We start from the raw sequence: 22,484 nt of genomic DNA on the forward strand, positions 1-22,484 counted from the left end.
GTTGTGTTTTACAGGAACAATGTTTTCTAAACCCATGTTGACTGTGTCAATAGTTTTCTTCAAGCTAATTCATAATGTTCGAAGACAATATATGTCCCAAAATCCTGCTGCATATTGACATTATCGATATGGGCCTGTAATTTAGTGGATTACTCCTACCTTTCTTGGATACTGGTGTGACTGGTGGAACTGGTGGAACTTTCCAGTCTTTGGGTACATGTCTTTCATCGAGCGAATAGTTGTATATGATCGATAAGTATGGAGCTATTGCATGAGCATACTCTGGAAGGAACCTAATTGGTATACAGTCTGGACCAGAAGGATTGCTTTTATTAAGTGATTTAAGTTGCTTCAATACTCTGAGGATAATTACTTCTATGTTAATCATGTTGGCAGCTGCTCTTGATTCATATTCTGGAATATTTTCTTCGTCTTTTCTGTGAAGGCATTTCAGAAGGTTGCATTTAGTAACTCTACTTTTGCAGCACTTTTTTTTTGGTCACCAGTCTACTGACTGGTTTGATGCAGCCCGCCACGAATTCCTTTCCTGTGCTAACCTCTTTATCTCAGAGTAGCACTTGCAACCTACGTTCTCAATTATTTGCTTGACGTATTCCAATCTGTCGTCCTCTACAGTTTTTGCCCTCTACAGCTCCCTCTAGTACCATGGAAGTCATTCCCTCATGTCTTAGCAGATGTCCTATCATCCTGTCCCTTCTCTATATCAGTGTTTTCCAAATATTCCTTTCCTCTCCGATTCTGTGTAGAATCTCCTCATTCCTTACCTTATCAGTCCACCTAATTTTCAACATTCGTCTATAGCACCACATCTCAAATGCTTCGATTCTCTTCTGTTCCGGTTTCCCCACAGTCCATGTTTCACTATCATACAACGCTGTACTCCAGACGTACATCCTCAGAAATTTCTTCCTCAAATTAAGGCCGGTATTTGATATTAGTAGACTTCTCTTTGCCAGAAATGCCTTTTTTGCCATAGCGAGTCTGCTTTTGATGTCCTCCTTGCTCTGTCCATCATTGGTTATTTTACTGCCTAGGTAGCAGAATTCCTTAACTTCATTGCCTTCGTGACTATCAATCCTAATGTTAAGTTTCTCGCTGTTCTCATTTCTACTACTTCTCATTACCTTCGTCTTTCTCCGATTTACTCTCAAACCATACTGTGTACTCATTAGACTGTTCATTCCATTCAGCGGATCATTTAATTCTTCTTCACTTTCACTCAGGATAGCAATGTCATCAGTGAATCGTATCATTGATATCCTTTCACCTTGTATTTTGATTCCACCCCTGAGCCTTTCTTTTATTTCCATCGTTGCTTCCTTGATGTACAGATTGAAGAGTAGGGGCGAAAGGCTACAGCCTTGTCTTACACCCTTCTTAATACAAGCACTTCATTCTTGATCATCCACTCTTATTATTCCCTCTTGGTTGTTGTACATATTGTATTTGACCAGTCTCTCCCTATAGCTTACCCCTACTTTTCTCAGAATCTCTAACAGCTTGCACCATTTTATATTGTCGAACGCTTTTTCCAGGTCGACAAATCCTATGAAAGTGTCTTGATTTTTCTTTAGCCTTGCTTCCATTATTAGCCGTAACATCAGAATTGCCTCTCTCGTCCCTTTACTTTTCCTAAAGCCGAACTGATCGTCACCTAGCGCATTCTCAATTTTCTTTTCCATTCTTCTGTATATTATTCTTGTAAGCAGCTGCGATGCATGAGCTGTTAAGCTGATTGTGCAATAATTCTCGCACTTGTCAGCTCTTGCCGTCTTCGGACTGCATTACCCTTTCAATATCCTCATGCACTTTCTCTATCTGTTCATCTTCAGCTTGCGACATTGGCATGTATACCTGAACTATCGTTGTTGGTGTTGGTCTGCTGTCGATTCTGATTAGAACAACCCGGTCACTGAACTGTTCACAGTAACACACCCTCCGCCCTACCTTCCTATTCATAACGAATCCTACACCTGTTATACCATTTGCAGCACTATTGATTGATTAATTGAGAGGGGTTAGGGGACCAATCGGCAACATCATCAGTCCCATGATCCCGAAGTGAGTCCCAGAAGAAAGGGGGTCTGCTAAAAGTGGATGGATCCAGTCAGGGAAGTTAAATTATAAAATCATGAACATTAAACATGCACAGTAAGAGCATGAAAGTTAAGACCATATCTAAAAACTAGAGGAAAGGGGCGGTCATGGGGTCACAGATCGAGAAGATTGTAAAAGCAGTCCAAACCACAACCAACCTACCCCTGCTCCAAGATTGAAGTAGAATCTTACACCTAGAAATAGCAACCACTTTCATGGAAGGAACTGAGGATCAGTTCAGCCATCCATGGATTGTCTGCCAATATAAAATTTAAGGAATCGGGAAGACTCTACTTAACATGAAGGGCCAAAAGAAGGGGACATTCCACCAATATGTGAGGTATCATCAGTAGGAGGGAATAATAGGTGAGCTGGGTATGACTAATGCATAAACAGCATAGAACCATAGACTCCTTCCAGGAGGAGCAGAAGGAAGAACGCCAAACTGCAGTGTACTTCTTGATTGTGTGGAGTTTGTTACTATGAGCAGTAGCGCTCCAGATGACATTCCACATTTGGGTGGAGAGAGATTTGACATAGATCCGCATATCTGCAGCTGGAATCGTGAAAGGAAATGGGTTTAAGTATCTGCTTCTCTAGCCAAATGGTCAGCCAGTTCATTCCCTGGGCTGTGCACATGACTTGGGACCCAGAGAAAGACAACTGAACAGGCAGCATGCTCAAGGGAAGAGAAGGTCATGGATGGCAGAGACCAAGGGGTGACAAGAGTAGCATCAGTCAATAGCTTGCAGGCTGCTCATGGAGTCTGAACAAATTAAAACACTGTAGGGAGGTCCGAGAAACAAAAAGGAGGCCCCTATGAATGGCTAGAAGCTCTGCTATTAACACACTACATGATCCTGGCAATAAGTGGTGCTCAGAGTCAGGAGGAGATGTGCAAGCATATCCCACTGTATTGACCATCTTAGAACCATCAGTGTAAAAGATGGTGGCACCCTGGAACTCTGCAAGGATGGCACATAGAAGAAACCGGAAAACCATAGGAGCAACAGAGACTTTAGGGCCCTGGAATAGATCGGTCCTAATCCGTGGTCTAGGCACCATGAAAGGGGTTGGAGATGGATCCCTACAGAGGGAAGTGAGACACATGCCAACTGGCAATCCCACCCATGGGTGGGTGTTATGAGGGAGACATCCCATGCTGGCAAAGAGCACAGGGTACAGGGTACACAGGATGGGCAAGGAACTGGTGGATGGCATTTGCATAAGAAACAAGGAATTGGCTCCATCAGATGTGTAGAGGGGGAATCCCTGCTTCTGTGACGAGACTATCAACATGACTAGTGCAAAAGGCACCAGTAGCCAGATGCACCCCACAATGCTGCACAGGGTCAAGGAGTTTCGAAGTGGGAGGAGCTGCTGAGCTATAACCTGACTACCATAATCTAGTCTGGACAAGACCAGAGCACAGTAAAGATGTAAGAGAGTGGAATGGTCTGCATCCTAAGACATGTGGGCCAGGAGCCGTAGAGCATTAAGCTTGCACATGCATGTAGTCTTTAGGTGGCGAATGTGGGGCAGCCACATCAGCTTGTTATCAAAAATCAGGCTCAAGAAATGGGACTGTGCTGCAACATCAAGGAGTTGGTTGTGTGAATAAAGCTCTGGATTGGGGTGTACTGTGGGTCGAAGACAAAAATACATAACCTGCGTTTTGGTGGGAGAGAACTTTAAGCCACGGACGGTGGCCCACACACAGGTCCATCGGATGGTGCCTTTGAGCTGGAGCTCAGCAGATGCTACTGAGTGCATACTGCACCAGATGCAAAAATCTGTCGATGTTCAATGATGGGGTAGCTAGAGGCCTAACAGAGGTCACAAGCCCATTGATGGCAATGAGGTAGAGCACAGAGCCCTGGGGGATACAATTCTCATAAATCTGGGGTGCTGAATGAAGTGCCAACTTTAACCCAGAAGAGCCGATGAGATAAAAACTTGTGGATAAAAATCTGAGAGGGGCCATGGAAGCCCCAGTCATGGTGGGCAACTAAAATGTGATGGTGCCATGACATGTCATACTCCTCATGTAGGTCAAAGAAGGCCTCAAGGTGCCGGCAGTGAGTAGAAGTCAGTCTGATGGCTGATTCTAATTGGAGAAAATGGTTAGCTGTGGAGAAAATGGCCAGCTGTAGAGATCACCTTGCCCAGAAGCCACACTGATACAGGGAACTGTCTAGAGATGTTGGGTTTCTCCCGGGCTTAAAGACGGGGATTACTATACTGTCTTGCCATTGTGACAGGAAAGCACCCGTGATCCAAATGTGGTTGAAGACCCTGAGGAGCTATTGCCACTGGGGAATGGCCAAGTGTTGGATCATCTGGCTGTGAATGGAATCCAAGCCTGGGGGCTGTGTCTCTAAGAGACAAGAGCCTGGACTAATTCCCATTCAGTGGAGAGTGCATTATAGGGCTCAATGAGTTGGGGCGTGAAACAGAGGGTGGTCTGTTATACATTGTGTTTCTGTCAGAGAAAGGTAGTAGGGTAGGAAGAGGATGATCAAGCCATCACAAAGTGTTTTGTGAGGTGTTTGGCAAGGATCGATGGATCAGTGCACAGAGCTCACTGGAGTTCAGACCCTGGACAGTGGACTGTTGCTGGTGACCCAGAAGGCTATAGAGCTTGGACCAAACCTACAATGAAGAGGCATTCATCCCTAGGGAGGAAACAGCACTCTCAGCATTCCTTTCACTCTGCTTAATAAGTTAACGAGCCTTAGCAGAAAGAAACTTAGAAGTGAGGAGGTTGGTCTGTGAAGGGTGGTGTTTAAACTGCTGCAGCACCCATTGGCAGTCCTGGACACCAAGATATCCTTGACATGAGGTACCCTTGGTCCACCATGGTACCAGTTGATGAGAGGGATCTGTGGAATGGGGGGACAGCAGTGCCAGCAGCATGCCTTGCACAACTACATTGATCAAATTCGAGAGAGTGGTGCCAAAGATCACAGCATACATATATAAAGGCCAATTGGCCCTGCAGACTGCTGAATGTGGGGGGCCTGTCTGCCTGGAGGCAGCAGGGGAATGATAGAATCACCAGAAAGTGGTCATTGTCACAAAGGTCATCATGAGAGGGCAGGGGAGGAGATCGTGAGATTGATAGAGATGGTGCCATGAGCAGCACTGAAGTGGGTAGAGGGACCATCATTGAGGAGACAATTCAAGGTCCATGATAAGCTGGTCAATTAGGATATCCCTGATCTCATTGAAGTCCCCAAGGAGGACAAATGGGGCTGGGAGTTGCTGTATTAAGGTACACAGTGCAACATGAAGAAGTGGTCTACCTGGGGAGGGAGATAGACAGGGCAAATGGTGATTGGCAGAGTCGTTTGTACTCTAACCAATATCGCTTCCAAGTTGGTATGTAGGAGGGTCTAGTTATTAATGACATTGGAGCAAACTGAAGTGCAGATCACATCATATGCTATCCCAGGGCCAGAACACTTCTGACAGAATGCCCAATAACCATGAAATTGGGGAGTGTGGTCATCATGAAATGCTTTTTTGGAAGAACAAGACAGGGAAGGAGGAAGGAAGGCAGGCAGGCAGGCAGGCAGGCAGGCAGGCAGGCAGGGATGCTTGCTGCATCTATGTTCTTCCTGTGTTTAGCCTGCACCCTTTGTGACTGAAGCCTTTTGTATGTTTTCCCTGAGACCCTCTAACGTAAAAAACAACCTAGTCCATGCCACATAGACCCTGCTACCCATGTAGCTGCCTCTTGCATATAGTGGCACTTCTGGCCTATTCAACAGAACTTTAAATCCAACCACCCTTTCACACAAGTCAAGGAATCTGCATCCAACATGGTCACAAAACTGTCTGAGCTTCTGATTCAGACCCTCCACTTGGCTCTGAAACAGAGGTCCACAATCAGTCCTGTCTACTATGCTGCAAATGGTCAGCTCTGCTTTCATCTTGCAAGCAAGACTGGCAGCTTTTACCACTTCTGTTAGCCGTTCAAAACCAGAGAATCTCTTCTGATCCAAAGTGACATCATTGGTACCGACTTGATCCACCACCTTCAGTTGGCTGTACCCTGTGCTCTTCACAGCATCCGGGAGGACCTGTTCTGCATTTGATTTGGAATGACTCCACCCGGTAGGCACGTGGAGTGCACATTGGCTTTCTTAACCTTCTTGGCAGCCATGTCCTTAAGGAGCCCCAGTAACACCTAATTTTGGAGCTGTTAACTATCAATACCACCCTCTGTGATTTTCCAGATCTTGCAGGCTGAGAGATTTCCTCTAAAACAGGACAGGCAACAGCATCTGGCTCAGTGGCAGTGTCAGCCACAAAGAGCAGGGGGGGGGGGGGGGGGGGGGATGGCAGGGGGAGGGTGGCAAGGCAAGAACCTGAAGTAGTTCCACTGTCAGTGAAAGGTTCATTATAGGATTCAGCTTATGGGGACAAATGTAAGGGGATGTCTTCAACTTCTTGCTTCTTCAGTGTAAATTTAGTGAGATCGGGCCACCGATGCTGCTGCTGCAGCAGCAGCAGCAGCAGCAGCAGCAGCAGCAGAGGGAGTGAAAAATGTTGTGCCAGAACTGATTAATCAGTACGAAGACCACATCATAGGATAAAACCTGAACAGCTGTTTTAACATTCGTGGCCCATATGACTATGAAGCTTGGTCTACACACGAGATAAAGAAGTACACATCCTCAGAGCGAAGAGAGCACTCCCAGCATTTGAACAGCTAGCCTCAGCAGGGAGGCTTGTGAAAATGATTGATTTGGTCTGCGAAGGATGTCATTTGAATCATTTCAGGGCTAGTCAGTGATTCTGAATAGCTACTGCAGTCTATTTTGTCCAGTATGGCACTGGCTGATGGTTGTTTGAAAGGGGGGGGGGAGGGGGGAGAGACCTGTAAAAAAGGTGAATAGCAGTTCTAGTAGCATGGATGATCACATATGAGATGCCTCACACAGCCTCATCAGTGCAATCTGAAAGAGGTGGTGAATGTTACAGAGGTATACAAAGACCAGTTGGTTCTTAAGTGCCCAACGTAGTAGTTAGTTTGGTGGAGGCAAGGAAACCATGGCATCCCCAGAAAGTAGTCACTGTCATTAAGATCATAGTGCAATGACCAATGTAACAAAGCCCCAAGATTAGGGGAAGAGATCAGTAGTTCAGTAGCTGAGAAAGTACCTGGGCATCATTAGTGGATAGAAGAATGATCAGTGAGGAGGAACTGATATTGGTATGTGAGAAGCTGGTCAATTACAAGCCCTCTACCAGACAAAGTGATGGGTTTGTTTCACAATTAAAGGAATTGAACTGAGGTCATCAATCCCTCCTATCTGAACAGGTGAGTCAACAAAAATACATGCCAAAGAAGGGCCTAATGCATGAAATTCAAGGTAAGAAAATTCCAAGGTCTACCAGGAGCCCTCAAAGACATAACGCCAAGGGGTACCATACCCCATGCCACTTACTGGAGGCACCCAACCAAACAATATGCAGGAAAGACTAGCAACACGGATAAGGTGAGAGAAGCACAGGAAAACACAGCGAGGACACCAAGACAATGTAACACATGGGAAGGGGGAAAAGAGCAAAGGAACAGGTAGTGTGAAGGCTGCAGCCATTGCCTTGTCAGGGCAGTGGAGGTAATAGGTCGTCATGCCAGTCCATCAACGGGCTGACATGGCTGAGGTGAGGGGAAGAGGGGTGGTGGGGGGGGAGAGAGAGAGAGAGAGAGAGAGAGAGAGAGAGAGAGAGAGAGAGAGAGAGAGAGAGAGAGAGAGAGAGAGAGAGAGGGGGGGGGGGGGGGGGTAGGTTCACCTGCTCTGGTGAGCAGAGGATGCATAATGCCTAATCTATCAACTGTTGTTGGCTCAGTACCCATAATGGAAGAGCCTCAGCCTCCGCTAGGTGACTGATCAAAGGGCTAGTTGTGAAGGTGTCTGTTTTTTGTTGGATTCCACAATGGTGTATAGGGTCCAGCATCTAACACTGAACATGGTGCCAAGCCATATGTGAAACTCCCATACTCTAGAAAGGACTGGACCAATGCTTTGTAGAGCCATAGTGGAGTAGAGTGGTCCATGCCCCAGTTGGTATTGCTGAGACATTGAAGAGCATTTAGATGCAGCCATCATGTCTGCTTTAGTTGATGAAGATCAAGAGGCTGTATCAACTGGGCATAAATGACCAATCCCAAGAAATGGTGAGACAGTATCACATTGAGGAGCTAGTCATAAAGGTACAGATCCATATGGGGATGCACTGCCCAGTCATGACAGACATGTGATGCAGCTCCTGGCAGCCAGAAATTAGAAGCCACAAGTGAGAGCCCAAGATTTAACTCTTGTTTATTGCTCCCTGCAGTTTGCTTTCAGCAGCACCTATCACATGTGAAAAAAATAGGTACAAACATCATCAGCATCTAGAGAGAGGGGCACCACAGGTTCACAGCTGCCACCAGACCTTTAATAGCCACTAAAATGAGAGGTATAATCCAAACACTGTAGAACCTCATTCTCTCACAGCTGGGAGATGCTAAGGAAAGCACTAACCTTAACCTGAACACTGCAACATGAAAGAAAGTTCCAGGTAAAAATCTGGAGAAACCCATGGAGAACCCATTCATTTAAGGGGACAAGGGTGTGGTGGTGTCACGTGCTATCATCAGCTTTAAGCAAATCTAAGGAGACTGCAACAAGGTGTTGACACCACGCGAAGCTGTTCAGATTGCAAACTCCACTTGGACTAAATTATCTGCAGTAGAATGGTCTCAGTGAATATCACCCTGGGTTGAAGCCAAGAGGTCCTGGAATTCATGGATCCACTATAGCCTTTGGCTGACAATTCATTCAAGTAACTTGCAGAGGACATTGGTCAAACTGATTGGATGATAGTTACCCTGAAGATGCATTTTAACCAATTAGAGAACTGGAGGAGGAGGAGGAGGAGGAGGAGGAGGAGGAGGAGGAGGAATGGATATCTGAAGCAAAGGTGTTAGAGATACTGGGTGGAGAATGTCAAATTTCTGTTAGGCCTCAGAATCAGATAGGCAGTTGAGAGTTTTGAATTCTGAATCTCTCTCCCCTTTTTCTAGATTGGGCAATCTGGTGAAGGAGGAGAATATGGCCCATAACACAGACTTTAGTGGTTAGGTGCAAAGACTCCCCACATGGAGAGGGTGGCCTGCAGTCACCATAAACAGCAGTTGCCTCACATTGCCAAGAAGTGACCAAAATGGAGACACTGTAAACAATGTATGAGAAGTGGGATATAGGGCTTCACATTGTGATGGTAAATCATAACCAACTTTCCAGAAGGGTATCCACCTCAAATGCCAGGATGAAAGTGGAGGTGTTGACATGATTCTCCTTAGGATCTATCTGGGCTTGCCGGATAAAATTAATAGCATGACATGCCAGCTTAGTCCCAGAGTTCCTCACCAGAGTGAAGGAGGATGACAACTTTGTGGAAAATAATGCCCTGGGTCATATTTAAAGACTGGTGGGGACTAATGCTCACCACAGTGTCTCCTAAGCATGCATAAGCACAAAGGGAAGATGACTGACTGGCAGAACAGGTTTTGATCAGTAAGGAACCAGATCATTTATTACTAAAGGCATCAACTTCACCAAACATTCTCCATTTGTTCTGAAAAAAAGTGATTTGGTGATGGTGAAAGTCTCCCCGTCTGTCCTGGAACAAACAAAGTAATGGGGAAAGGACTTTGCCCCAAGCTGATGGGCATAGCCCTCCTTCCAGGGAGTGGAAGCCTGAGGAAGCAAAAGTAGGAGCAGGGGTAAAACCATTCCTATCTGAAGAGAGGGCTGCAGACAGCAGCCAGAAGTGTGGACCTTAGCATGCTTTGTGTGCAAAGTAGCCATCCTGGTACCACTCACTCAATGCAATCATATCAACACCCCATGGTATCATTGTCTGAAGCTGAAAAGATGAGCAATCATTTCTAGGGACACAATAGGTGGTGACAGCTCATGTACCAGAAGTGTGATCCTTGTGTTCCCAGGGGCTCAGATAAATGGGTACATAACAGCTTCAACCCACTGGCTAGTATGCTGGTGATCTAGTGAATAGGGCTTGGGGTGGAGGCTACAGTTGGGAAAGTGGGGAGAGGAGAGGGACCCACACTGGAGATGCAAGGGAGCTCCTCCAAAAATGTATTGAGTGGGAAAGGGAGAGAAGTCTGTAAAGGAGTAGAAGAAACAAGGGAATAGCTGAGCCACTGTAAAGGGAAGCACTGAGGGACAAAGAGTGGGGGGGGGGGGGCCAAGAGGGGGAAAATGGGAAGTGGCCAGTGTGGAGATAGGGAAATGTTGCACACAGTAAAGCCAAGGTGGTTTGCACCCAAACTGTGATCACCTCCAATGGGATATAAAGGGGAATACATTGACTGACATCTGTACAAATCAGGGTGCAAGCACCTCCACATGCCCTCTGGGGACTAATACAGTTCTAACAATGTGCAGTAACCCTCAACTGTTTGAAAATGGTCACCAGTAAAGTGCAGTTCTTGAAGAGCAATGTAAATTGCAGAAGGGCAAAATGTGTTAGTTCTGGCAGGTGATAGTAACATTCATTACAGAGCCACTGAATGATCACATTACTCATGACCAGCTTAGATGTGAAGGTACAATCAGGACTGGTCACACTGCTGGATCACCTCATGGCACCAATGGGGATCGAACCACATCCTCAAACATCTACTCAGAATCCAGCTGGATGAGGGGACCCAGTACCTCACATTGAGCATGGTGACAAATGAAGAGCAGGCAGCCCTGGGACACACTGGGTTTGGCTCCTTCAGCTGTTTGGTGTTTGGTCTCTGGTCCGGGTGTTGCTAGGGAGAGGGTTACAAATATTGAACCGTGTCACCAGCAAGCACAGAAAAAGAAAGATTTTCTGGTCAAGTGTGGGAAGCAGTTCCTAAAGGAGGTACTGCAGGAACCATGCGAGAGGAGGATGGTAGGTGATCTGGTTTATGGAAGGTTGAAGTAGGGGATGATGATCATGATTTTAGCATATTGATTGTCATATCCACAAGATGTATGCATTCATATTTCTTCTGTGCCTGAGTACAACAGTCAATATATTTTTATGCCTGTATCTTCTATTGTGTCTTTAAAACTGGCAAATGTGAAGTGTGATGTTCCACACACGACCAGGTATTGAGTGAAGTATTTTCCTCTCGGGCATCTGGCTTGTCCCTCTTCCCAAGGTGTAGCCAGGGAAGGAAATGACACAGGATCATATCTTTCTGCATTATTATAATGTTTCCCATCTGAAGAGACTCGTGGGGCCTTGCGACTATCAGTGAAAGAAAGTTTAGTTTGCTTCATGTGTGAATCACCTGCCATGATCCCACTCCCTGAGCAGGCAGTTCTTAGCCACATCTGTGGTTACCTGGCCAGTAAATCATTGCTCTGAGTCACTGTGCCCAATCCACGATGGGCACATACTCTTTGGCTTGCAAGGGGAGTTTCCAGCACAGGCATGAACAGTGTGATCCCCGAGTGATCAGGGGGCTGCCACTGTGCAGGTACTTGACAGCATCCCCTTCCCCACACAGCAAAATGGTTACTGTGCTGGGTATTGGGTGTAGTGACTTCCAAGAAAGGAAAGGTGCAAAGAAAAAAGGCATAAGATGTGGAATATACACCATGCTGGGTGACCTTCCCTGCATCATCCGCACGTCTATAAAATTTAGAGTAGTACTAAGTGAGCCCTGCAAGTGGATTCTGTAATTAAGAATACCAGAAGGAAGAAAATGAGTGTCCAAAATCACAAACTAGATCCAAGTACAATCAGTACCAAGAAGACCATTCAATAGAAAGGCGGGGGGGGGGGGGGGGGGGGGGGGGGGGGTGGAATAATAGTGGGATACACTTGCAGCACGGTAAGTGAAGCAGCGCCGCAAGGGCTGGTTGTCCATGATGACAACACACCTACTCACAAAAGAGAAACCTGCCGACTCCTCCAGATGTAGTATCAGCATTAATGCCATTTTTACAGTAGGATTTGACTTTTTAAAAGTAGGAAGTTCGGGTTCTGAAAACTGTTGCCTGAAGTGCCACACTAATGGTAGATTAAGTAACCTGTAATTGACAGAGTTGAGCTAGGTGGCGATGGTAGCCTGCAGCCTGTGACTGTCAGCCAGTGGGTGGTGATTGACTGCTGATCTGTTTCATCCTGGAGTTGACTCATTGGCTGGAGTCTTCTTCCCTGATGATGCTGGAGGAGGATGTAGCTACTCCAGTTGTATCTGTGGTATGGTTACTACATGTATGTGAGTATGTGTTGAGAGAGATGGTATCCCTTCCCTGACAAAAACAGGAATTTTTATGTGGCTAGGACCAGGAGTTGCTGTTAGATACCTTGTCAGCCTAGGTGTGAATTTGACATTGTTTCCACAGGGTGGTGTCATTCAAACTTTTAGTTTCTTGATAAGACAGGTTGTAAAGTTGCATATTCCTGGATTTTCTTCTCCCTCTTGAAAACAGAAGATTTCAGCAAATGAGGGGGATGTGTTCTGGCACTTTACGCATGTAGGGAGTTTTTCTCAAGGGCTGCCCTTATGTGTTGTCCTGCCACACACCACAAAAGCAGGTTCATTATTACAGCTTGGGAACCTGTGTCCAAATCTCTGGCACATGAAACGCCTCATAGGAGGAGGAAAATAGGCCCCGACATCACATCTACAGATGACATTAACTTACTTGGGTAACATTTCCATCAAAGGCTAGGATGGAAGTTCCTTTGCTCACCCTGTTATCCTTAGCTCCTCTAGACAATGAACAAAATGAACTCCATGCCACTCTAGTTCATCAGTGTAGTGTTAGATCCTGATAAACCTTTAATTTTATTGTGTTTTTATGAGGTGAGGTGGTAATGGTATGTTCCCAAGAATGTCACAGACCTGAATTATCTGTGATTAATTAGCAGTCTAAGTTTGATCAACAAAGATCCGCTTCTCATTTTCTGTATTGCAGCAACTTCTCTGAACAGAAATAGCAGTGGATTTGTTTTTGAAGAAGATTATACAAGTTCTGGAGCATACCAAGAACTGGGTAAATGTTCCCCCTCCCTTTCTTTTTGTCTGACTCATCTCATGATGTGTGGAAGACAAACACTACGAGGTCATAAGCATCTGCATTATAATATTGCTTTATCTGCTAAGATGGACGTGCTGTCATGGTCACCAGTACAAGAGATTTTGATCTGTTTTTCTGCATATCATCCACCCTGAGGCAACTTCTAATTCCATTCCACTGAGTGCTTGCATCACTGTCAGTAGATTTGTATTCCTGTACTTTTTTCATTTCTTCAATGTTGGACAGACTAGTAAACACGGAGGATGATAGAACTGTATTATGGAGGATGGTGTTCCAAACAATTGACATATGATGGTTGTTCACAAGAACTATCTTCATGGGTGCAGCAGGATGACAAATCAGCAAATCTTGAGCATCTGCAGCACTTCATAGGTTGTGGGATGTACGCATCACACCTATGCACTATGACAAACTTTTCTGGGAAGACATTCCCTTCAGAGGCTAAGATAAAGACATTATCTGTTCAAAGATCCGTGGGACTTTTTGGATGTGCCCAACTGTGTGTGCCAACCTGCTTGTAATTAGGCTATAGCTCCTTATTTGGAGCATAAGGTCTCTACGGTAGATGACTCTTTGGACCATATTCAAAATTTTGTGTGGGGAAATGGTTGGTTGATTTGCGGGAGGGATCAAGCAGTGAGGTCATCGATCCCATTTGACTAGGGAAGGATGGGTAAGGAAATCAGCTGTTCCTTTCAAAGGGACCATCTTGGCATTTGCCTGAATCGCTTTAGAGAAATAACAGAAAACAATCAGGATAGTCAGACGCGGGTTTGAACAGTCGTCATCCTGAATGTGAGTCCAGTGTTCTAACCATTGTGCCACCTCACTGTGTGGGAAAATTGTCAGTGGCTGAGGGGCTGTAGGTTGTTAAGCAAAAGATCTATATTAATGACATAGGAGAAAATCTGAGTAGCCCTCTTAGATTATTTGCAGATGATGCTGACATTTACTATCTTGTAAAGTCATCAGATGACCAAAACAAATTGCAAAATGATTTAGATAAGATATCTGTGTGGTGCAAAAGTGGCAATCAACCCTGAATAAAGAATAGTGTTAAGTTATTCACATGAGTACTAAAAGAATTTCGATTACACAATAAGTCAATTCTGAAGGCTGTAAAGTCAACTAAATACTTAGGGATTACAATTACAAATAACCTGAACTGAAATGATCACATAGACAATGTTTTGGGTAGAGCAAATCTGAGCTGTAATTCATTGGTAGAACACTTAGAAGGTCTAACAGATCTACTAAGAGAGACTGCTTACACCAGATTCCTGCCCTATTCTGGAATATTGCTATGCAGTGTGGAATCTGCATCAGGTGGGACTGACGGATGACATCAAAAAAGTTCAAAGAAGGGCAGCTCGTTATGTATTATTGTGAAGTAGGGGAGACAGTGCCACAGACACGATACAGGAATTGGAGTGGAAATCATTAAAAGAAAGGCGTTTTCCATTGCGACAGGATCTTCTCTTGAAATTTCAATCACCAGTTTTCTCGTCTAATTGCAAAGACGTTCTGTTGTCACCTACCTATATAGGGATAAATGACCATGATAAAAGAAAAGAAATCAGGGCTCACACAGAAAAATCTGAGTGCTCATTTTTCCCACGTGCCATACGAGAGTGGAACGGTAGAGGCAGCTTGAATGTGGTTCATTGAACACTTTGCCACACACTTAATTGTGAATTGCAGAGTAATCACAGATTTTGATGCTTTCGTCAGTAGTGGTGCATGGTGCATTTAACCCAGTTAATCAACTTCTCCAAGTTTATTTTTAGTATGTTTCACAAAAATAATGTCTTTGTCACACCGGGAACATCCCCTTCAGTTTCATTATATAGTAAATACTGGGTGTATTTGTTTCTCCCAGTCATCTTGTGTATCACTCTTCCTTAAGAGTAGCCAGAGTAGGGAAAGCAGTATGGTTGTAATTGTCCATATTGAAATTTCTACGTGATGAAACAGCCAGGTCAGAACTTTGAAGGCTTTGGTGTAATTTAATGTGTTTTGTGTGTGAAATGTGTGCCTTTAAGTGATCTCTGATCCAGGGGTCTTCAAACAGCCACCAACTCCTTGGCATGCATTAGTAGCTGGAATGCCTGGGAATCGTGTGTGTGTGTGTGTGTGTGTGTGTGTGTGTGTGTGTGTGTGTGTGTGTGTGTGTGTGTGTGTGTGTGTGTTTCTGATGACTTTAGTAGAAAATGGCATCATCCTCTGCAAAAAGAAGACTGCTCAGATTGTCTTTTAAATTGCCTGTGTAAATTATTAACAGGCGAGGGCATAGATCCCCAGATGCCACTTAGGTTTCATTCTTTGACTTTCTGTCAGTTACTACTAACTGTGGCCTTTTTAATAGGGAATGACAAATCCATTTGCCCAACAGAAACAATATTACATAGGCACACAGTTTGATTTGAAGTCACTTTTGATTAATGTTGTCAGTAACATTATGGAACCCAAGAAATGTGGGATGAACTTCGGGTCCATGTTGATAGTAGCCATTTTTTGTGTTTTTGAATGGCCAACTGTTTCACAAGAAACACCTTTTCTGACTCTTGCTTGTTACATGTCAATAGTAGTTTTGTTTGAGGTAACTCTTAAGGTAGGAACACTGAATCCTATTGCACATTTTGTCCACAATATTTGTCAATAATTCAGTGTACAACTACTATTTCCTTTCTTGTATATTGATATTAATAGTTGATCAAGTGAGCAGTTGTATATGGCTGCCAAAAATGGACTTATTTTATCAACATCTGAAAGGAACCAAATTTGCATACAAATTGAACTGAAGGACTCTTTTTTTAAGTGAATTTTGTTGCTTCATTACTCTGAGGGAATCTGCTTCCACATTCATCATGTTGATGGCTGTTCTGGATTTAAATTTTAGAATACTACTAAATACCCAATTCTTTGAATAATCTAACACCTGCATATAAAAAAGCTTACGAAAGGTTTTAAATTATGCTTCAAGTTTGATGTCTAAGTGCTCTTTTTATGAAATGCTAAAACTGGTCAGGTAATCCATACTTCATTTTGAACCAAAGCAGGTGTTTCATGAACCTCACTGTTTGTATCTCCTGAAATGTGTGTGGTCTGGAGATTAATTTTGCAGGTATACTGGGTAAAAGATGTCATACTGTTTGCAAACAGTGTTGTGAATGGAGTTTGTGGTAAAAAAGTAATAAATCATTGTGCCTGATGCAGTCATTTTACTGCATGAACAAAAATGTTATAAAAGGTAAACTTTTCGCCTTTAATCATTTTTTGCAAGTGTCAACAAGAAATAGTTTTGTCAAGGTTTGAAATAATGTATAAATTCTGTTTTAAGTCACTAACTGCTCTCACTTTAATGCTAGATGAGTGTAGTCAGGGTAATTTGCACATACTGAGCTATATTGCCTCAAGACAGATGGAGTTTCTAGTTTTAATATTTGTCTTGCTGTGTTAAACCTTTAATATAAGGTTATACCTCTTAAACAGTAGGTGTCAGCATTTTAAATTTTTAAAATCAGTCACTAACACAAAATATGGAAAACCAGATTTTGTGTTGTTTCTGGAAGCCTTTAGACACATAACCTGTAGTTGTATCTGATTGAGAGAAAGATGTTTAATAATATGGATCATCATCATCATCATCATCATCATCATCATCATCATCATCATCATCATCATCATCATCATCATCATCATCATCATCATCATCATCATCATCATCATCATCATCATCATCATCCTCCTCCTCCTCTGCTGAAGGTATTTTGGGAAGCTTTGTTCAGTAACTCAAGTTTAGTAGTCCCATCACCAGTAACATTTTCACTATCATTGCTATCTTGCAGTGAAGGTACTTATTTGTCTTGCTGCTGGTATACTTCACATACAATTAGAAGTTTTATTGTGTGTCAGATTTTGAGACCGTTTCATTGAGAAAACAGTGAAAGCTTATTCCATTGACATCCACACTAAGTTTTGAGCATGTGTAAAAGGTTGTTAATAGTGAGTGTTCTTTTAAATATAGTCTACTTTCCTCATTGATTCCACAAGTCTCTTAGCCTGTTTTGTATACACGGGACATATGTTTAACTAACTGGTGCAAAACACCATTGCTGTTTGAAGGTTTTCATTGACATTAGCTGCATTTAGGCATTGAAATTTGTCAGTGGCAAGAGGTGAAAACATGTGTCAAACTGGGACTAACACAGATCTACCACTTAATGTGAGCAGTCACCTCATCTGCCTTAATCATCTGAGCACATTTCCCAGCCGACCCAAATTTCCAGCCTGTTGTGCATTACTTGTGTAGCGTAACCTGCCAATGAAGACCTCATTCACCCTTTTGGATTCCCACAAGTGATCAGGCTTTGTGTGCACCCGCACAGACAGAATGCATCATCAAACAACACACCTTGCTGATGCATGTACATGTGGTGTATGTGTTCTGACGAGTCCAAAAGAATAGACTCCACATTTATGTAAGTATCAGTTGCTGTTAACACTTTCTTTGAATTTCAGCCAGATTTGATTGACAGTTATATAGTTAGACTGTCTGAAAGGAAGCTGTCAAATGGATTTTTGTCTGATTTTTTAGGTAAGTATTTTTGACAGATTTCCATGTCATGGTTGTCAACCTTGCTAAAACAATCTTCTGACCACTAATCCCTATATCCATCACCTGATATTTGTGAGTGTTTCGTATCAAGTAACTTAACCTCTTACCCGTGTTTACATTCCGCGCTGACCAGTTGCAGCTGTAGTGGCGCATCGAAAGCTAAGTACTAATTGTTTGTGTATAGTATTTTATTTAGGAACTTTAGTAGTCTTCAACCAGTGTTCTTGGTGTTTTCCGGTGAAATAACTTCAGAAGAAATTTTTGCAAACTGCTTTCAGTTTCGTTACTGTCATTAGACGTTTGATTTTTTTCTGTGTTAGTATTTTGTTATATTCTCATTTGTTGTTGATTAATACTGTCAATAATAGTAGTTACTTTCCTTGTAGAGTAAGTTTGTGATTATTGTAGTCAGTTTTTAACATCTTATTGTAGTAGCGGAACTTAGATAAAGTTGTTTTCTTGTTTCAATAACTGTAAAATTTTACCATGAGTGAGAAGTGTGGGCTTCGCCGTAGGTTCGTGAGTAGTGGATTGCGGTGTGAGACTTGTTCGAAGTATTTTCACTGGGGGGGAATGCAGTGGGCATTCTGGTGAGATCCTCTCTTGGAACTGCAGGTTATGTAGTGAGAGGGAGTTGATCGAGGAGCAGGAGCGTAAGATCTGTGCCCTTCAGGTGCAGTTGAAAATCTGCACAGGAGGAGCTAGATAGGATGAGGAGGGTGAAGGAGGTTGGGGAATGGGAGCTGGCTGTTGGCAAGAGATCTGCTAGGAGAAGGAGATTTTCAGATAGTTTTACTATTGGTGTTTGTAATAGATATGACCAACTGTCAGGGTCTAGTGGAGAGGAATCTCTAGTAGCTGTAGATGTAGGAAGTATGCAGCAGACCTCAGCAGTTACGGTGGCTAGGACAGTTGCAAAGTCTAAGAGAAAGAAGAGGTTCTGCTGTTAGGTAGTTCTCATGGTAGAGGTGTAGGCCAGCAGTTGCAGGAAGTTTTGGGGAGTGAGTACCAGGTCACCAGCATTGTGAAGCCTAATGCAGGATTGGCTCGGGTGACTTATCATAGGGGGGCTATGTAGGGATTTTACAAAAGAGGATCAGGTAGTGATTGTGGGTGGGGCTGGTAATAGTATTGATAGGGATGGGGAGTATGACATAGATGGTGACCTGGAAAAGATAGCCACTCAGACTGGCAACACGAATGTGCATTTCGTGGAACTGTTTCAGCATCACGATCGGCCTCATCTTAATACAGCCGTCAGGCACAATAACATGAGACTTGGGGGTGCGCTAATGACAGAAGGCACGAGTCACATTTCAGTGGTGTCGGAGTCTATCAGCAGGACGGGTTTCACTAGACATGGCCTGCACCTCAACAGGTATGGAAAGGGGAGGTTGGCAAAGCTTATAGGTGACAGCATAGGTGGGGGTGGTGGGATCACTCATGGGAAAATTCCGATAGTTGTGGGTGTTAGAGCTGTACCTTTTTTAGATTGAAGTCAGCTGATAGGTATTCCTGCTTAAGGGAAGTCTCTCTAACAAAGAAACCACTTTCGACAAAGTTTAGGTATCCGATTAATGAGGGAATTAGTATATTTCATCAAAACATACAAGGCATTAGAGATAAAGTTAGTGAACTGCTTATAGATGTTGACTGAAATTATTGGTATATCTGAACACTTCTTAAATAAGGAGATAATTCAGAGTCTTCCTGTACCAGGATACAGGTTGGCTGGCAGCTTTTCTAGGAGCTCTTTGCGGTGTGGGGGAGTAGCCATGTATGTGAAAAACTGTATCCCATTTGAGTCAATTGATGTTTCAAAGTACTTCACTGAAAAGGTGTTTGAATGTTGTGCAGGTGTGGTTAAATTTAGTGGAGCTAAACTTCTTACTGTTGTTATTTATAGATCCCCAGACTCCAATTTCACAACATTTTTGCTAAAGCTAGAGGAGGTTCTTGGTTCACTTTATAGGAAATACAAGAAGTTAGTTATATGTGGTGACTTCATTATAAATTGTATAAGTGATTGTGCAAGGAAAAGGATGCTGGTAGACCACCTTAATTCATATAATCTCATGCAAACCATATTCTTTCCAACAAGAGTGCAAGGGAACAGTAGAACAACCATAGACAATATTTTTGTTCATTCATCATTACTAGAAGGGCATTCTGTTAGCAAAATGGTGAATGGCCTTTCAGATCATGCTGCACAAATTTTAAGTCTAAAAGATTTTTGTGCTGCAACACATGTTAAATATAGTTACCAACTTTTTAGGAAAGCTGATCCAGTTGCTGTAGAGACTTTTGTAAACCTTATCAAGGAACAAGAGTGGCAAGATGTTTATAGTGCTGATACAGTAGACAATAAATATAATGCTTTCCTCAAGACTTTTCTCGTGCTCTTTGAAAGTTGCTTTCCATTAGAACGTTTAAAACAGGGTACTACACAAACAGGCAGCCTGGGTGGCTGACTAAAGGTATAAGAATATCTTGTAGAACAAAGTGGCAATTATATCAAAACGTTAGAAACAGCCACAATCTAAATGCAATAGCCAATTACAAACAGTATTGTAAGGTGCTTAAAAAAGTTATTAGGAAGGCAAAAAGTATGTGGTATGCAGATAGAATAGCTAAGTCTCAGGATAAAATTAAAACCATATGGTCAGTCGTAAAGGAAGTGGCTGGTCTGCAGAGACAGGTCGAGGATATAGAATCAGTGCGTAGTGGGAATGTCCGTGTTACTGATAAGTCGCATATATGTACAATATTTAATAATCACTTTCTGAATATAGCAGGTGAACTAAATAGAAACCTAGTCCCAACAGGGAATCATATAGCGCTCGTAGAAAAAAGTGTCCCGAGACTGTTACCTGAAATGCTCCTCCATGATACTGACAAGAGGGAGATTGAGTTAATAATTAAATCACTAAAGACCAAGAACTCTCATGGATATGATGGGGTATCTAGCAGAATACTGAAGTATTGTTCCATGTATGTTAGCCCAGTACTTAGCCATATCTGTAACTTTTCCTTTAGGAGTGGTCGGTTTCCTGACCGATTAAAGTACTCGGTAGTGAAGCCACTTTATAAAAAAGGAAACAGGGATAATGTTGATAATTATAGACCTATTTCTATGCCATTGGTGTTTGCTAAAGTTATCAAGAGGGTTGTATATACAAGGTTACTGCAGCATTTAAATTCACATAATTTGCTGTCAGATGTACAGTTTGGTTTTAGAAATGGCTTAACAACTGAAAATGCTATAGTATCTTTTCTCTGTGAGGTTTTGGACGGATTAAATAAAAGGATGCGAATGTTAGGTGTTTTCTTTGATTTAACGAAGGCTTTTTGTAGTGACGTAACAAGACTGTTACGCCACTGGAGGTAGCTGAAGGAAAGGCACGCGTGCACACACGCCGACGGGCGTGAAGTACTGGAACAGGCTACGTAATTAATGCTATGAAGAAAAGTACGTAGCTGGATTAATACTTATCTTTAATCAGTCATTGTGGTACATCGCTCTTGACTATACACAGGAGACTTTAATTACAATCACTGTAAGGCTAATGGCACCTTGCTAGTTCGTAGCCATTAACTTAGCTGAAGGCTACTCTGTCTCTCGGCTAATAAGAGAGAAAGGCTTCGTACATCTAGTCGCTAGCTAGGTCGTCCGTACAACTGGGGCGAGTGCTTGTTCGTATCTCGAGACCTGCCTTGTGGTGGCGCTAGGTCTGCGATCACACAGTGGAGACACGCGGGTCCGACATGTACTAAATGGACCGCGGCCGATTTAAACTACCACCTAGCAAGTGTGGTGTCTGGCGGTGACACCACACTTTTGACTGTGTTGACCACAAAATATTACTGCAGAAGTTGGAATATTATGGAGTAAGGGGAGTAGCTTACAATTGGTTCGCCTCTTACTTTAAGAACAGGAAGCAGAAGGTAATTCTCTGCAATATTGAGAGTGGTAATGATGTTCAGTCCCAATGGGGCACTGTTAAATGGGGCGTTCCCCAAGGATAGGTGCTGGGGCCACTGCTGTTTCTTATTTATATAATTGATATGCCTTCTAGTATTACAGGTGATTCAAAAATATTTGTTTGCTGATGACACCAGCTTGGTAGTGAAGGATCTTGTGTGTAATGTTGAAACATTATCAAATAATGTAGTTCATGAAATAAGTTCGTGGATTGTGGAAAATAATTTGATGCTAAATCACAGTAAGACACAGTTTTTACAGTTTCTAACTCACAATTCAACAAGAACTGATATTTTAATCAGACAGAATGGGCATGTTATAAGCGAGACGGAACAGTTCAAGTTCCTAGGCGTACAGATAGATAGTAAGCTGTTGTGGAAAGCCCATGTTCAGGATCTTGTTCAGAAACTAAATGCCGCTTTATTTACCATTAGAACAGTATCTGAAATAAGTGACATTCCAACACTAAAAGTAGTCTACTTCGCATATTTTCATACGCTTATGTCATATGGTATTATTTTTTGGGGTAATTCTTCTGATTCAAAAAGGGTATTTTTGGCTCAAAAACGGGCTGTTCGTGCTATGTGTGGTGTAAGTTTGAAAACCTCTTGTCAACCCCTATTCAATAGTCTGGGAATTTTGACATTGCCCTCAC

General features: G+C 43.1%; 1 protein-coding gene across 1 annotated transcript in view; it reads right to left on the reverse strand.

The window, feature by feature from the left end:
- The window catches only part of LOC124594548 (protein bicaudal C), a gene marked incomplete at its 5' end in the record, with an annotated part of 146,258 nt that overhangs the window by 86,118 nt on the left and 37,656 nt on the right, over positions 1–22,484 (reverse strand). Inside the window, one exon of the mRNA XM_047132920.1 lies at positions 13,741–13,743. Within this exon, the coding sequence (XP_046988876.1) occupies positions 13,741–13,743 (3 nt within the window). The remainder of the gene's footprint in view (positions 1–13,740; positions 13,744–22,484) is intronic.

Source organism: Schistocerca americana, chromosome 2 (assembly GCF_021461395.2).
Source record: "Schistocerca americana isolate TAMUIC-IGC-003095 chromosome 2, iqSchAmer2.1, whole genome shotgun sequence".
NCBI lineage: Eukaryota > Metazoa > Arthropoda > Insecta > Orthoptera > Acrididae > Schistocerca > Schistocerca americana.